Source organism: Vanellus vanellus (assembly GCF_965231255.1).
Source record: "Vanellus vanellus genome assembly, chromosome: 2".
Lineage (NCBI taxonomy): Eukaryota > Metazoa > Chordata > Aves > Charadriiformes > Charadriidae > Vanellus > Vanellus vanellus.
In genome coordinates this window covers 113,215,097-113,231,893 of record NC_138906.1, presented here as the reverse complement: position 1 = coordinate 113,231,893, position 16,797 = coordinate 113,215,097, and the positions used below count along the sequence as shown (strand labels likewise).

The window sequence follows — 16,797 nt, the reverse complement described above, 5'->3', positions numbered from 1 at the left end:
TGCCATAAGGGCAAAATATGTAAATTCACCAGATTTCAGACTATCCCTTTCAAGAAAACTGCTTTCTTCTGGTGACACTGTTCAGTCACCTCTTACAATGATAAATTCTGAATTGTGAGTTGAAGGTTCTCAAAAGGAAGAAGCAGCACAAGGATGATGCAAATCTTCACTGAAAGATACTGTAAACTTGAGAACTTTCCAGCTTGTTTGGGTACAGTTTAACTTCATTTAGTCTGAAATCAATCGATACAATGGCAAGCTGAATGCATTATTAATCAGAGACGTTACATTTTTTATTGATCAGAAACAACTTGTACATTTCTTGTCAACTTGAGAACTCAAACTCGGAAATACCAACGTTAGCAGCTTTTTAAAATGCCACTCTTAGAGAGAAATAATATCCACCAGCAGCCCAACAAGAGTAGTTTTTACATCTGCCCTTGCATCTGAGGAGAGCTTAACCTGGGGATCGATCCTTCAAAACTTTACAGAGAAATAAAAGCCCTTCTTCCCTATGTTTCAGCTTCCCTCCATAGGTGGATAAAGGTCTGTTTGTAACGGCGCTAAAGCAAACACAGGCAAATACACGTACCTGCTGTATTTTTTTCATACGGTGAGTTTCTTACAACTAAGTAAGAGGAGCATACAACTGAATAAGTATGAGAATGATCTGCTGTTCGTTCTCCTCTTGTACGAACCCACTAAACAGCATATTCTGGGTGACAATAGCAGAGAAGAATTTGGGGAATCAGATTCTTTTCTCAGTATATAATTTACCCATGCAAGCCACCCGCTAGTATTACTGGGAACTCTGCATGTTTAGCTCGGCTTCAAACCAAGATGGTACATAAAATAGCAAGGTCTCAAATTTCTTCTAGGATGAAAAATGCTAAAATATTTTTTCTGCACCATTCCAATACGTGTCGCTCATTTTCCTCCTCTATCCACTGCTTATACACCAGTCCTACTTCAATTGTTAAAAATCATATTAGTGGCTTTTCCTCACACTCAGATTTGCACTTCCAAGCACCGGTAACACCTGTCTTGATGCTCTTCAAACACATCTCCCTGAAAGCAGATCAAAGTACATCCAGAGCAGAAAGAACCGTGATTAAGGAAACAAGGAAGATATATTTTATGGACCTTCTGTTGTCATGAGTGTTTCGTAACTTAGAAGATCAGTCCCTCACATGATATCATTTGTAAAAGGCAGAGTACCCAACAGCACCAGTTCAAGAGAAAGTCTGTAAGAAGATAACATAATTTTCTGCTTACAAAAAACTCAGTACATACTACAAAGTACAACACTAGGACTTTTTTTAATCCAAACACTGAAGGTGCTTTTTCTTTCTACAGTGAGGCAGAGGCAACTTACTTGCAATTAGATTTTTTCATTTCAAAAATTAGTGACTAAGTTAAAGTGGCATACCTGTACTGAATAAAATTTTATTATAAAATGTAGAATTACACTATTTACCAAAAAATAACTTAATGCAGAAAATAAGCTTGAGACTAAATTAATTGAAAATTAAAGTAATTGAAAATTGATAACAAAATTATTAAAAAGAAAAAAGGGACTTTTACAAATTATGCATATGAAGAGAGTTTTGCATATCGTTATCATGGCCTTTCAGTACTTAAAATGGGACTACAGGAAAGATGGGGACAAAATTATTAGCAGGGCCTGTTGCAATAGCACAAGGGGTAATGGCTTTAAACTAAAAGAGGGAAGATTTAGACTAGACATAAGGAAGAAATTTTTTACAATGAAGGTGGTGAGACACTGGCACAGGTTGCCCAGAGAGGTGGTAGATGCCCCATCCCTGGAAACATTCAAGGTCAGGTTGGACGGGGCTCTGAGCAACCTGATCTAGCTGAAGACGTTCCAGCTCATAGCAGGAGTGTTGGCCTAGATGACCTTTAAAGGTCCCTTCCAACCCAAACTATTCTATAAGTCTATGATTCTAGCAAAATGTTACGAAACACATACTTCCTCTCCTTGAGAAAATATTATTGCTGTCTGGTGGTAAAACACTGTGAGATTATACCCTCATAGCCAAATAGCTGAGAATTTTGAAGCCATGTTGTTTTTTTCTTCTTTTCTTAACACACAGAGAAAGTCATATAAAGATTTTTAGGGAAATTACGAGCATTTTAGCTACTTCGTACTAGAAATCATCCATTCGCCTATCTTGACCTCTAGGTGGCACAAAAGAACCTAAACTAAGCAGATCTTACCCGATTTTTTAGGTGATGTTATGCCCTCTCAATCAGCCTCCTTAAGTTAGCAATTCCAACATCACAAAACACACATCTATTAACCTGTACTAAATAAAATGTCAAAACAAGTATTAAAGTACCAGATACCGTAGCTAGGCAGCTCATTTTTTACTGCTTTAATGGTGCATTGAGATATAAATCATTAATTGATTCTCCCCAGTACACTAAATATTCTTTCACCTTCAATTTATGATACTGAAAAGGAACAGTAGGCTTACTAGAAATAAAGTTAAGGTTTACATTTAGTTTAATGTAAGGATTACTACAACACTAAAAATACATACCATAAATGCAATTTGCAATCATAATCCAGCAGAAAAAAAACAAAACAGTAACAATGAGTAAAATACATCAATTACTTCATCTTATTTTAGATTACAGTATAAAAGGATGTAAAAAATATTAAAGGCTCAGTGAAATCCCATCCAATCAATATTTACTGCACCAGTAACTACAGATGCTGCTTTTTGATTTAAATGCTGTAGCTGTCAGTATGAACATAAGATCAGGATGTTCTGCATGACCACAGAGAATTTTTGCATTAACAGACTAGTATTATGCACAGTAGGTGAAGTACCACAGCAGCCCTCGGTCTCTGCACACGAGGATGGCACCACACATGCGTTTTGCCCCAATTAAGACACGATGACTTTAGACCTCAGAACATTTATTTTCCTCTACCAAAATACGCACGTGTACACTGCCTTTCCCTCAACGATGCCACTGATTTCCTTTATCTCCCATCTCAGCCAAACCATTCTCACTCACATCTGAGGATCACTCTGAACAAAACAAAAATTGCCTTCCCCCCCCTCACCTGCCCTCGCTCTCTGCACACAGTTCCCCAGACAGGACTTCAATCATCCAAAACCATTCACTCTTCCAAGACTGAACATGAAGCTACACATAAAATTTGTCAAAGCATTATGTGGAAGACCATTTTCATCAACATGCAATAACAAATCATTGCACCCTATGCCCACAATTAAACAGGAAAGAAATTTCTCTCACCTGGCATAGAAATCTTTTGGTGGAACAACCTCCTGAAAGAACTGTAGCTGGTACAGATAAAGTCCAATCAAGTGTCCCGCACTGAATATAGCCATTAATACACACAGACAGCTGAATATCAGCGGATCAAATGCTTGGCAACAGGACCACCATGTGCACAGGCCCAAAAATACAAAGAAATACACAGCTGAGGTCAAAGATGGCACCATCATACCTGTGAAAACAAAACCATGGAGGGTTGGAAAGGTGTGGGAATACCAACGTTTCTGAAACCTTAAGTCTGACAAGAAATGTATTAAACAATTTAATCCCACTAGTGTTTATGCTAATTATTAGCTCTTAAGACTCCTTAGCTTTGAGACTAGAAGAAAAGGATCCTTTTTTTGTTTTTTAACTTATGCTGTACCTTAGCACTTAGTACACGAGCGCTCTCCAGACCTTCCTCTGAGATGAACTCTCCTCTTTGTAAAGATGTTTCACAAAGCATGGAGAAAACCAGAAACATGGCTGCAAGGCCAGCCAACACTGTGCCCGAGAGCACTGATGTATCAGATTTTAAAATTAATTTTAAGTACAAGATGCTAAAATGGTGTGATGGACAAACAGTGAAAAGCCTTTTCACACAAATCTTGAGATATATTGTTATTAAAAATGAAAAAAACATGATGCATATACTGAAAATAAAAGGTATCTATAGGATACTCAGTAAACGTTTAATTTTTCTGAACTTTTAATTCATAGACACTTGCAATAAACTTGCAAAATAATCTGCTGGTGTTTCCACAGGCTCACAGATTTAAAAACTTGATAGGACCACAGGGATCCTCTATTTAGACTGCCTTCATGATGGAGGCTGTAAAACTTCACCTGGCAACTTCTGCCTCAAGGCTGTAACTATTTCCTCTCTTCTTTCAAAGACATACTTTGTCTTTATTTAAACACTTCAGGAGAAGGAGAATACACTATATCCATAAAAAAGGTTGTTTATTAAGGCCAATTACTCTGGCTGTGAAAAATTCAAAATTTATTTCTGGTCTGAAATTGCCTAGGTTTACCACTTAACTATTGGCTCGTATTATAACTTCTACTAGATGAGATGTCTGCTGAAAAAATGTAGGCACTTTGTACCTTTGTCAGTACTTTAAGTCTGCAGTCAAATCACCATCTTTTTTTTTTCTTGGCATGGTAAGTAAGGAAGTATTTAACTAAGCTCGAGGTTTCTCTCTGGAATACAGGCTTCCCAGACCTCAAGTCCTTTTTGTAACTCTCCTCCAAACACCTCGAAGCTCTTGGCATGTGTTGGAGTCCCACAGACAAAGCTGCCCAACGCCACTCAGAAGAAACTGCCCCTGCCACTGCTGCGTGATCCTTCTGCTTCATCCTCCCTGGGTGATGTTCAACCATGCAACTTCAGAATGGCACTGAAACCATGTTTATTGGCATATACTTATCACACTTTTTTTTTTTTTTTTAAAGAATCTCCCATCCCTGATGTCAGGCACCCATGGTGATCCACATAACCCATTTTTTTTTTCCTTTTTAATTTTATTATTTTGCATTTGGGTACATGTAAGGCTGTCAGATAATCTTGCCTTACTGAAAGAGCCTGCCTTACTAAAAGAGCCACACCTGACCAGTCCTCATCATTCTATATCAAGCATTTTTTGTACTACCATTTTATATTTCATATACTAGTATACTTATATGTTAAGTATACACTTATACTTTATATGTAAGGACTCCATTGAAACATGTGAGTAGGCAGATAAATGCTAATTTACAATTGCATGATCCGATTTAAAATTCACTCATTACAACCCACAGTGATTTTGTACACTTCCATTATGTCTGTAGCTGATTATGTGGTACTAAATCAAATATCTTATAAAAAGTTGGTTATATCATATCAAACCAGCTACTTTTACCAACCAACATAAAAGCTCCATCAAAAACAAACATGGAACATGAAATCTGCTTATGTCGCTTTTTACACACTGCATAGTCGACCTAATCTTTTCTTTTTTCTTTTTAAGGCTGTGTGAATACAGTTCCTTTTTACACTTGGAAGTGATGGAACCAAATCTATGTATTCAGATTATAGGCACTTATAGTATGCAACCGTTAACCATTTGGTTATACCAGTAGCTGTAAAAGTCATATATGGAATGATACGGCCACACAGTATTAGTACAAAAAATAAGCAACTCAGAATATTCCAATGTCTGCCAAAAAGTTAATTTAAATAAAATCAGCAGCAATTTCTTTTCCCTTAAAAATTTCCATTGTTATCCCCACAGGTGCCAAAGCGCTGAAAACTTATTCGTTAAATGCATAATCTAATGGGCTCTGGAGGAAATGTTTCAAATGCACCAACCTGCTGAACCAAGTAAAATTGTAACAACAACTTTTCCAGTGGTGATTATCATGTTGCCAATAAACTCCCTCAGTTTGGATGCTAGGGAGGCGATTCTACGCAGCAGTTTTAACTTCATGGTTTCCTCAAACTCTACTTCACCACAGTCTTCGTCATCCAGATCTTCTTCATACATCAAAGCATCATCTGGCTCTAACTTTTCTCTTACAGCCTAAAGGAAGAGGGGGGAAGAAAAAGAGAATGCAAAGGAGAGAGAGACACACACAAAGGAATTTGAAATTAAAACCCACACATATTATTTAGCAATTAATTCTTCTTATAATTTTTAACTATGTGCAAGTAACAAGAGTTACGAAAGATGTACTAAAGCAAGAGTTGTACACTGATGGCTCCCACTTCAGATCTTTCTCAAAAAGAAAGGATGCTAAAGGTTCTCTCTAAAAAGACTGCAATCCACCTACATGTGCACAACAGACCGCTTGTTCATTTTTATATGCAATTTCATTTGGTTTGCTCAGCATTCTTTCCATCTTGCTGTCTATTATCTGTTAAACTCCCCTGTGGTTCAATGGCTTCAGGTACAAGCTCCAGCCACCACGGACAAGTGCCTTCCTGGTCGATGTTCCTCAACAAACCTCACTTTTCAACCCTTCCCCACGAACTTTCTTGGACTTTAAATGCAAAACCTAGAATGGGGTGAGTATGAGTGACCTGCTACAGGGGAACAAAGGCTGAAAGAAACGGACAGGTAGCTCATTGGTGACTGAAGGGCAGCTTGGGAGAGAAAAAATACAGCAAGAGGCTCAGAGAGAGAATGAGAAATTGTGAGATTGGCCGATGGTGAAAGAAAAGGAGAAAAAGCGAGCAAGAAAGAAGTATTGAAAGCTTGAGTGATCTGCAACAACTTAGCAGGGGAAATGAGACCAGTGGCTTAGAACTCTACAATGGAAAAAGGAGAAGAAGGAAACGTGCAAAGGCCCCTCATACTTGAGCAGTTTGTTAGGATTTGGCAGTGACCTTCACCATCAAGTCTCCATCGTATCTTGGAGACCAGAAGACATACACAGCTATTGAGTGATGCAGACTAAATCATCAACCCACGGTGAGAATCTGCAGGATTAGCAGGAGGCCCACCCAGAGATACAATTTATGGAAAAATTAGTCATTCACAGACATGTAAGGGCATATTAAAAAAAAAAAAAGTAATAGTTTTGAGCCAGGTTCTCGCTTGGTGTAATAAGGCATAACTTCTTTGGCACTAATCTGAACTTGTATTAGCTAATGTTCTGGCCAAGCAGTATCTCTGTGTGAGAAAGTGAGAAAGAGAGACTATTGGTATTTTTCATCAGAATAGCAGTTTTATATTTATTGGTGAACTTTGGGAGCAAAAAATTCCACACTGACAGATAAGACTGCAGTAAGAACAGCTGAACTTTCAACCTACTTAACCAAACTCTTCAGAAACATCTTGTTACGTGTATTCCCAAAGGGAACAAAATTCCCTGTGGGTTCCTTCATTACACCGCCAAGCTTGGTGCCAACTTTCTCCTCTTACTTTGGAGCATTAACAATGTTGTGAATGCCCAGAAAAAGCCTGCTTATTCTCAAGAGTATATATTTTACAGACAATGAAATACGTATTAAATACAGTAGGGAACTCTACCTTTCTCTTGGACCTATCTGGCTATTTCACCAGCTATACCCATTATAAATGGAGTACACTAGCATTTCAATTGCTTTCTTATTGTCACCATTCACTTACAGAGCTCTCAACATACGCATTATCAGATCCTGATGCAAAATAATGGAGAGGAGATGGCAGCCCAAACACGCAGTCATCACATTTCGGGCCACGCGGCACAAAGAGGCATTGTGTCTGTTCATCGCGGCTGCTCATATCTGAGCTCCCACCTAAACAGGAGCGACTTAAATATTCAGAAACAATGCCGACAGTAGGCTGAACGATACATTATGCTCTACCTTCTGCCACAGTTGAAAGCCATACAAAGGGCAAAAGCTATGATCACTTCTGCTTGTGCTGTAATTACTAGATGAACCTGCTCCTCATCTAGTCCTTTGGGGCTCAATCCTGCTCCTCCTGGACTGGCTCTAGTGCTCTGTGCCTTCAGCTTAATATGACCAGTGAACAGTGAAACTTTCCATAGTGTTCATATCCCAAATAAAAGAGAATGAGTGAGACTCTTGGGCATTTAAAGGTTATGAAATGGCACGCCTACTACCCACGGATCTGTGAGAAGGAGACCCTTGTGTCTTCAGCTAGTGCTTTCAATTTGCTAAAGACAATGTGTATTAAAATGCGGAATTACTTACAAAAAAATGTACAGGAATAATTTCAAAATAAATAAGTCCACGGGAGACTGACAGGACTCATATCTCCATGAGTACCACGAATCTATGTTGAACATGAAGACAGGGTTCATACATTTATTACAGCTTAAGCTGAATGGGAGTTATGTCTAAATTGCTGAGATAGCACTTAATTATACATATGCAGGAACAGGAAAGAAAAGTCTGAAGAGTCACAAAAGAAAATAACAAAATGTTACCATGCAGAAGCAGAAAATGTTCTTGAGGGAAAAATGAACACAATGAAAATATCTTTAAGTATAAATTGGAGGAAAATACACAATACATTCAAACAACAAAATAAAAAGAGGACACAGAAGTAAGAAAACTGCATAAAAAGAGCCTAATGAAAGGTGGGACTTCATATCCTTTCTGGCTCTTCACCCCACCTGCCTCCCTCACTTCAGGTGCCAAATGCCCAGTTTCACACATTGATCTCCTCACAATGTGTCTTTGCTTTTTCCTATCATGGTAACTAGGACCGTAATTTTTTAACTTGACCAGACTAATCACTCGTGCTTCATTGATCTGAAGGACTTTTAGGCTTCATTTTGTCTTAAGAGTTCAGTATTAATAATCTAGTACTGACACGTATGACACAGCATGCCTATGGAGAAGCACTACGGAAGAGGATATTTCACTGGACCAGGATACAACTGAGAAGGAGATGATGGTCCAAAATTTCCATGGACTGAGGCTTACACACTTTAAGCATAGCTAAAAGCTTGCAAGTTGATGAGTTACCAGAGAAATTAACTTTTCTTGTATTTCCACTTTTATTTAGATATGAAAATATGAATTCCAAGTTCCACAAAAAAGTTGGGACCTCACAAACACTCACACGAAATGCAGAACAACCTACTTCTGGTGTTACTAAGGTCATAGGCTATTGGAAGAAAAGCATTCTGCATTCAGCATTCTGAACCTCAGCAAATACCAAACTGATTTCTCAAGTTTTCCTTCTAAAACTACAAATCTGTGTTTGGAGTTGGGGTTCTTCAACCGCTCTCCTCAGTTTAAGACAAGCTAGCAAACGGGAAAACCTGATCATCAACAACAGGCATAACCTGCAGTCCCATAAGCTTTTTCAGGACAGATGTATACCGTCTGGGAACTTTTCAGTACAGCCTGAATTATCAACAATAAGGCTGTGCAAGGACTGCCTGGTTTCAGAGACCAGGGCTTTGCACCAGCATGCTCCCTGGAAGAGGTGGGTTAGCTTCTGCATCTCCGTTCCCTACCTGCAAGTGCTTTTAAGGATGATACTTCAGTCTTTAGTCTTATTCTGTCTACCTCCCGGTGGTGTCATTCATGACCCAGTCAGTGATTATTTCAGTGAAAAGACTATGACAACTAAACAACTATAGTAGTTTTGATATTTTTTTTGCGTGCAAACATATCTGTTTGTAATTCAGTATCCAAGGTGAAGTCAAGTAGCTGGAAGGCCACGTTCCTTTCCCGAAGTAGCTGAAAGGCCACGTTCCAGTGTATGTCAAAAAGACAAACTTTGGATTCCCTCACCCTCATGTTCACCGCCCACCAACTGGATTATCTGCGACAGCTTTCCAGTTTCTCACATTGAGCGCTTCAAACTGCTGAAGGCAAGCAAACAGTGAACAGTTTTTACATCCAACATGGTGATAATGTGCCTGTTGTTTTAACACTTTCTGATGATTAAATAGCCGTGCAAGTCCACGCTCATCACAGAACACCAGCACTCCAGTCAGGCTCTCTTGCAAAGCTCTTTTTACTATGTGGATTAGTGTAAAGCTACAAACCCATGCTACATACACTACAGTTAGAAAAATACTTTTAGTTCCATAATAAATTACTTATTATGCAATTACAGGATCCCTGTGGATGCTGATTAAATCAAATAAACTTCTCCGTTCAAGGAGTATAGAGCATTTGTGAAGCCATAAACATGTGTTTCCATGACCTTTGCTCTGCAGAGCAGGGCTCCAGGACTTTCTATAAACAAACTACACGCAGTTTAGGCTTTTCAGCCATCGTGTGGAAGTCCCGGGAGTATTTATTGTACAACACTTTTTTAAACTGCCAAATTGAGATAGAGAACAGGCAAGGAAACACTACAGCCTCTGTGGCAGCCATGGCAGCTACTATTGTGGCCAGGGCCAGAATGTCCATTAGCTATTTTGGGGGCTGCTTTATTAACATCCAACTTTTCAATGTTTCATCTGGTACAGTATAAACACTACTGCACAAAGATATCCTCTAGTCCCAGAGACGAATTTACTAACTGGAAGCCTTAACACCAACCTAAACCCCATTCTTGCTTCAGAACACTCCTTGCTTTGTACCTACATTTAATGGTATTGTGTATGTAAACACAAATGTGCTCATTTATTGACTTTTTGATTCTAGAGAAGACATGAATGAAACTCTTCAAAAATTTACATAATGAAAGCAACAAAATTTAACTAACCGGCATTGTTATAACTAAGGATATACAAGTCTCAGAATGGACACAACTCCCATCCCTGTGAATGCATTGCATTAATTATCGAGACCTCTCAAGCGTGCGCTGCTAAGCTCACAAGAATAAGTTCTCATGAGAGTTCAGGTGCTTCCTCCTTCCAGTTGGCTCGTAAATGCTGCACAAATAGCCTCTTTTGCAGTATTTTGACATTTCCTCCCAGGCAGAACCAGGAAACAAACAGAGGAGTGAGAAAATGAAAAATAAGCCTGAGAAAAACATACAGTTACGTGACGTTCACCAACTTACATGTTTTTAACATGTTGCTTCTAGAATTTTTAACAAAGGTTAAACGGATCCTGCCGTGTCAGCTCAACTTATCGATTTATCCGTGTATTGTGCGGGCATTAAAAAAGTTGCGAGAGATGCAGCGATGAGCCTCATTATCGAACTCAATGTCGAGACAACCCTTTGTGTTTTCCAAGGGTCTGGATTGCAGGTGGCAGAAACGCGACCTGCAATGAGACTGCACGGCAGCACGGCCACGCTCCCAGGGCAGCCTGCTCGTCACGTGGCTGTGCTCTGCGAAGTACCTCTGCGAAGGAGAGCCCGAACCAACCTCCTGCGGAGCAGCGTGCGAGTTCCCTGATTTTAAAACGTTCTTGTCCCTTCTGAATTGCCCTCTGGGGTGGAGGGCTCACCCCAGCACCCAGCCGCTCGCCAGAGCCTGCTCCTTCCAGGGAACATCCGCAGCAGCCTTACCCAAACAGCTACAGGTACAGGGGTTCGGCAGGAGGGCAGAGCTGGACCTTGCGGCAGACCCTGCTGTTTATTGCTGGTGATAGCAGAGAAGTGCTTTCAAGATCTAGATTAGCTTGAACGTGCACAGACGCAATTTATTAGACGTCTTTAACAAGCCTGTTCAAGCTGTTACTATGCCCAAATTTCTGGGCTTTTTCATTTTAAAAACCTTAATGCTTACATTGAACAGCTGCGTTTAGGAATCGTATGAGACAAGCTATTTGATTCAACCGCGTTAGTGCCAGCAGAATTATAGAAATAGACTCTCTCTTGCCTATCACATTGTTTTATTTCAGTTTCCTCCAGAGTGCCTGAACTGGTGCATTCAATCTAGACGGAACATATCATAACATGACCGAGTTCCTATTTTCCAGCTTGCTCAAAAAGCCTTCCCCCCCTCCAAAAAAAAAGATCCTTTTTCTTTAGAAATGAGACAGTTACAGGAGTAGGAAGAATTCATTACCTATCTGCCTTCAGGAGCAGCACATACCATGAAAATGCATACAGAAAAATGAATCAAAACAACACAATATTCTTTAGACAGACCCAGCTGTGAGTACAAAAGCTGGAAAAGAAATTTAACTGCTACTTGTTTGATCATCAAAGGAACTGCAAGCCCTTAATGGGATATATATGACTGTAGTTTTAACCTGCAGTCAATACTAAACCACGTTAAGGTAATCATTTATGGAATTTCCAATTTTGCAAGAAATTGAAGAACTCCACAGTTCTTCTGAAAGTGTCAGCGTGCAAGGCGTGGATTTCCCTGCTGCTTGTGACACAGAATAGCTACACAAACTTCCACACCAACAATTCCCACATGTCATTCTAGTTGAGCTCTACAGAAATGGGGCTGCCCAGCAAAAGCACCTTCTTCAAGGTCATCTTGCATGAGATACAGGTGGTGTTCAAAGGGAGCTCAGAGGGGTTTGCGCAAAGCCTAAGGGCAACACCACTCTACACATGCACAGAGGGTGCACATGGAGGGAGGGCTGCAGACTGCAAGCCAGGACAGAAAAAGAAACCCACTCTCAGAGCTCAGCGCTCTATACTCCAGGCACTGGGTGACTTGAGGGAAGACCCTGCTAAATGAGCTGAACTCATCAAGTGTGAGACAACTGCAATGAACATTTTGGTAGGTGTGAAATTAATGAGATAGAGGCATTTTGGAATTTAAACAGTATTCTAAAATTTATACTGCACAACTGAACCATTGAAAAGAAAAATCCTAAATCAACTTGAAGTCCTATAGTTCTTAATTAAAAGTTTTATCACTGATAGATCTAAAGTGTGCTAAACCTTGGATTAAATGCCTAAACAGTATTAGATAAATTCATCAGGGAAGTACTTCAGAAATAACTCTGAATGTGCTTGCAGTGTTTGATAGTAATGAATGACATACACTTCCACAGTAAAATCTGCGAAAAAAAGTGTCATTCATTACAAAAAAGTATCAGCTATTTACTGGAAGCATATAGGGACAGAGGCATTTAGCAATTCAGAGGAAATGAAAAATAAAAAATGAATAAAGCCAAGCACAGTTCTGAAGCAGGATAACAGGAAGGCAACTCATTAAATCCTGTATACAATAGATATTGTACCGAGAGGGCCAAAGATTATTTCACTTCCCAATGTACCTACCACACCTGAGCAAACACCAAGTGATTTCAGTAAAAGACTCACTTGGCTGATATGGAAATACAGTTTCACATCTTGACTTCAAAAAGCTGTCAAGCATATAACCCAAATGCAAAAGAGAAGGGAACTCACAGGCAGAGTTCGGTGGTTTGGCCAGAGAAGGTTAAACACGTTTTTTTAGTGAAGAGGAAATAGGAAGATTTGGGTTATGACTTCAAGGCACAATTCAGTATGCGCTCTAAATGAGCTAGTGCAGGTATGTGAAACAGCACAGCACCCATATGGACTAATTCCTGCACCAAGAACTATACACATTGTGCCATTATCCTTCTTGCTAAGAAGCACGAAAAATAGCCCAACTGGAATGCAGCGGTTATTTGCAGCATTGCCTCAGCTCATACATGAGCGGCTTGGGTACTTCTCCAGTATCACCCTGAAGAGCCACAGATTACTGGGATGAACAGGAGAATGGAAAATCTAATCTACAAGAGGATCCAAAATTACTTGCCTTCTTTTTTCTTGGAGAACAGACTTTGAATAAATATGGGGGGTTTCTCCCAAAATATCAGAGAAATAAATGCTAGAGAAGGAAACAGTATATATTCAATCAAAAGAGCAGAAGAACTAAAAGGGTTACAATGCAGTTATGAATACATGTACAATCAAAATCAGCGGTTTTCTACCCACCAAAAAAGCAAAATTACAGAACAGGTTCTGTCAGGAGAAATGGGATAAAGAAAAATTGCCCTGTTTTCAAGATGGCGCTTTCTACCTTCCAGAGGGAACCGTGTGACACAGCTCCTGCAACAGCAGCAGACCGAATTCCGCGATTCAAGAGATTCCTTCCTGTACTGTGTTATTCATCACCTAGGCTGTCCGAAGGCAATAATATGCCAGTATTTTGATCTCATGGTTATCAACTCCGCATCTCAAAATTTGGAATTGAGGACTGTTAGACAAGCAAACAAACAAACAAAAAAAAGTAAGCCCAGTGAAGAGCTGCCACAAGAATTTCATCACACATCTGTCATGTTTCTAACCAAAACAGGACAGGTGCATGCTAAAGTTTCACGCTGAACAGGTTATCGGCACTTCATAATGCATAATGTATCGCACTATGTAACATTATGTAGCTGAGGCACTGTTGTAGTATAATTACATATTTGTGTTAAGACTTATCCAAAGACATGTGCATCAAACCAAGAAGCTAATGTAACTTGTAAACTTTTGACCCTTGTTAAGATGAGATGCATTAGAATTGTTAGTGAGGGAGGCAGCTGGGTAAGGTCTGGCAAACTTCACCACTACAAGCATTGCAAGCAAAGCGATAAGGAAGCCTCACCTACTCTCTTTAAACAAGAACATCACGTTCAAAGCACGCTAAGACCAGCTGGGTTTGGACCAGTTCTCCAGATGAAAAGAAATTTCAAACCAATGAAATATTTATAACCAATGACAAAAGATAATCAAATGTCGTGCTAAATAGAGATGCCAATGAAAAGAAAAAAGACGAGGAAAAAAAGAGGTGTATAAGGAAGCTAAAAGAAGCCAAGAAGATCCAACCCCCCTTGAGAAGTTTGTTTTCCCTCTTTACCACCTGTAGTGTTTTCCACAGTGTTTTCCACAGTAGGCATCATTTGCTATCTCCAAAAAGACACAAATATCGAAGGAACAGAAGTTGCACACAGGAAGAAGTTTAGAGAAGTCAAGATCAGCGGGTCCCATGTCAGTGAGAGCTAATGAAGCCAGGTGCATGTTTGATACTGGTCAAAGAAAATTAAATGAAGATAAACACAAAACAATAAATAATCTCAGGAAAAATATACCCGTTCAAGGCTTAAAGAGAAATGGGATGGCCATCTAGACAGGGTCATGGGCACCACTGTAAACAGCTCAAAGGAGATCTCCACATATGAAGGAGAGAAAATTGGCAAGGTGTTAGCAACTACAAGGACAGGGACATCAGGTCTTTCTCAGAGCTGTGCTCTAAGCTGAATTAATTATTCACAATTTACGGGATGTCCAGGTAGGTGATACACTACTAGATGTCCAGCCCAACCATTGCTGAATCTAACAATGAATGTCACAATACCATCACTCAAATCAACAATAAGACCTTGCCTGAAATGCGGAGGCATTGATATTCCCTGTAGCTCAGGAGAATATTGCAGAACTATAGCTGGTTCAGAAAAAAGTAACGGAAACAAAAGAAATGGAAAAAAGAACAGGGATTGCTTACCTTTAAAAGGACAAATATGCAAGATAATAAATACGCTTGATTTCCTTTATACCATCTCACTCCGTTTTATAACATGTAATACAAGGGACCTTCCATAAAATTAAAGGGTGTTAAATTTAAAATAAAATCAGAGAGCACTTATTAAATTGTGGAAGTCCTTGCTTCATGATGCCACCAAAGCCAAGAAATTAATGAGGTTTTAAAAGGGTCTGGATAATTATATGTTTAACAAGATTATTCAGAGTAGCTATAATTAACAACACTTTTTGGAAGGGATTTGAAACCACATGTTTTAGGATTAAAGCCAGTCTCTCACTAGGAGAGATCAGGATAAATTGTAACGTTGGAGATGGGGAAAAAGGGTATTTCCTTTCTTGCTTATTGATCTTATCCAGCAAGTACCAACTACTTTTAGGATGAGAACACTCATCTAAATGGGCAATTTCTAGATGAGGAAGGCCTTTGACAAGGCACAAGATGTGTGTATAGACTCTCAGAGTCTATCTGTCTACTCTGTCCTGTATGTTTTGCAGTCACACTTGGAGTCCTGGACTAAAAGAGAGCTCTCGATGTACTACGTGCCCGATGTAGGCGTAGGGCAAACAGCCCTATCGCTGTTTAGAAAGACAAATCTAGGAAACTGAGCATTATGCCTGTTCCTATTTGCCAAGGGACACAGAAGCCGAGAGACAGATGAAGTAATAGGCTCGAGGACACAAACCAAGTTTGTAGCCAAAGTGAGAACCATGCTGGTCCTCCTGACTGCATTCCAATATCTCGACTCCAAGCCAAGCTCTCCTCAGATTCTTCCCAAGCCTTAGTTTATTTTAAAACAATTTCCTCTTTTTCTTTTTCTTTTTTTTCTTTTTAAGATCCCAAACAAATCTCTGTCTTCCGCAGAAAAGAGGAGGGGTGGAGGCTCTGGGATCAAGCTTGCCTCAGATTATGGGACAAAGTACAGACCCAGTGGTCCCATTTGCTTTCTAGAAGAGCATGGATGAGAAATAAGCTTGAATGGGCAAGGCAGCAAGTGCCGTGGGAGGAAGTTGCATTGAAGACTACAAGTGTGTATTTCAATTAAGATCAACACCTCTTCTAAAGTTTAGGTTGTGCAGTCTCAGAAGCATATTCCTCCCCCCCGCTGTCACTTGCAATATTAGGCGATTCACCCACAGTCTCAAAATAAAAGCTACTTCCTTTCTAATACCTATCAGACTGTATATACTGTATCTGCATTTTGGCATACAAATCACCATCTGCACCAAATCAAAAATGCCATACTTCCAGCTGCAGCTGGGAGTTAACTGTTCTTTTTTATTTTCTTCCACCTTTTACACCTTGTGACTCGCATTGTGCTTTTCGGCATTTGCAATCTGGGCCTGTCTCCAGCTGAATTCACCTGCTTTAAATTTTCTGAGCCCTAATAAAAAAGGCCTGCAGACACGTTTGCTCCAAGTGTGCAACCATTTAGGGGTGGTAATGAGTTGGACTGCAGCCTGGTATCTGGCAGACCTTCCTACTTCATGACTCACTGTTAATTAAAACCACACTCTTTGCTTATTCCTGGGATAGCGTTACTTACAAATAATTGAGTCTCTCACTACCTTACAGCCTCCTCCTCCAGTTCTGTTCTGTAGAATACACTTTTCT

General features: G+C 39.7%; 1 protein-coding gene across 1 annotated transcript in view; it reads right to left on the bottom strand.

The window, feature by feature from the left end:
* The window catches only part of PIEZO2 (piezo type mechanosensitive ion channel component 2), a gene marked incomplete at both ends in the record, with an annotated part of 316,577 nt that overhangs the window by 119,467 nt on the left and 180,313 nt on the right, over positions 1–16,797 (bottom strand). The window contains 2 exons of the mRNA XM_082499215.1: positions 3,292–3,505; positions 5,666–5,876. Of these exons, the coding sequence (XP_082355341.1) occupies positions 3,292–3,505; positions 5,666–5,876 (425 nt within the window). The remainder of the gene's footprint in view (positions 1–3,291; positions 3,506–5,665; positions 5,877–16,797) is intronic.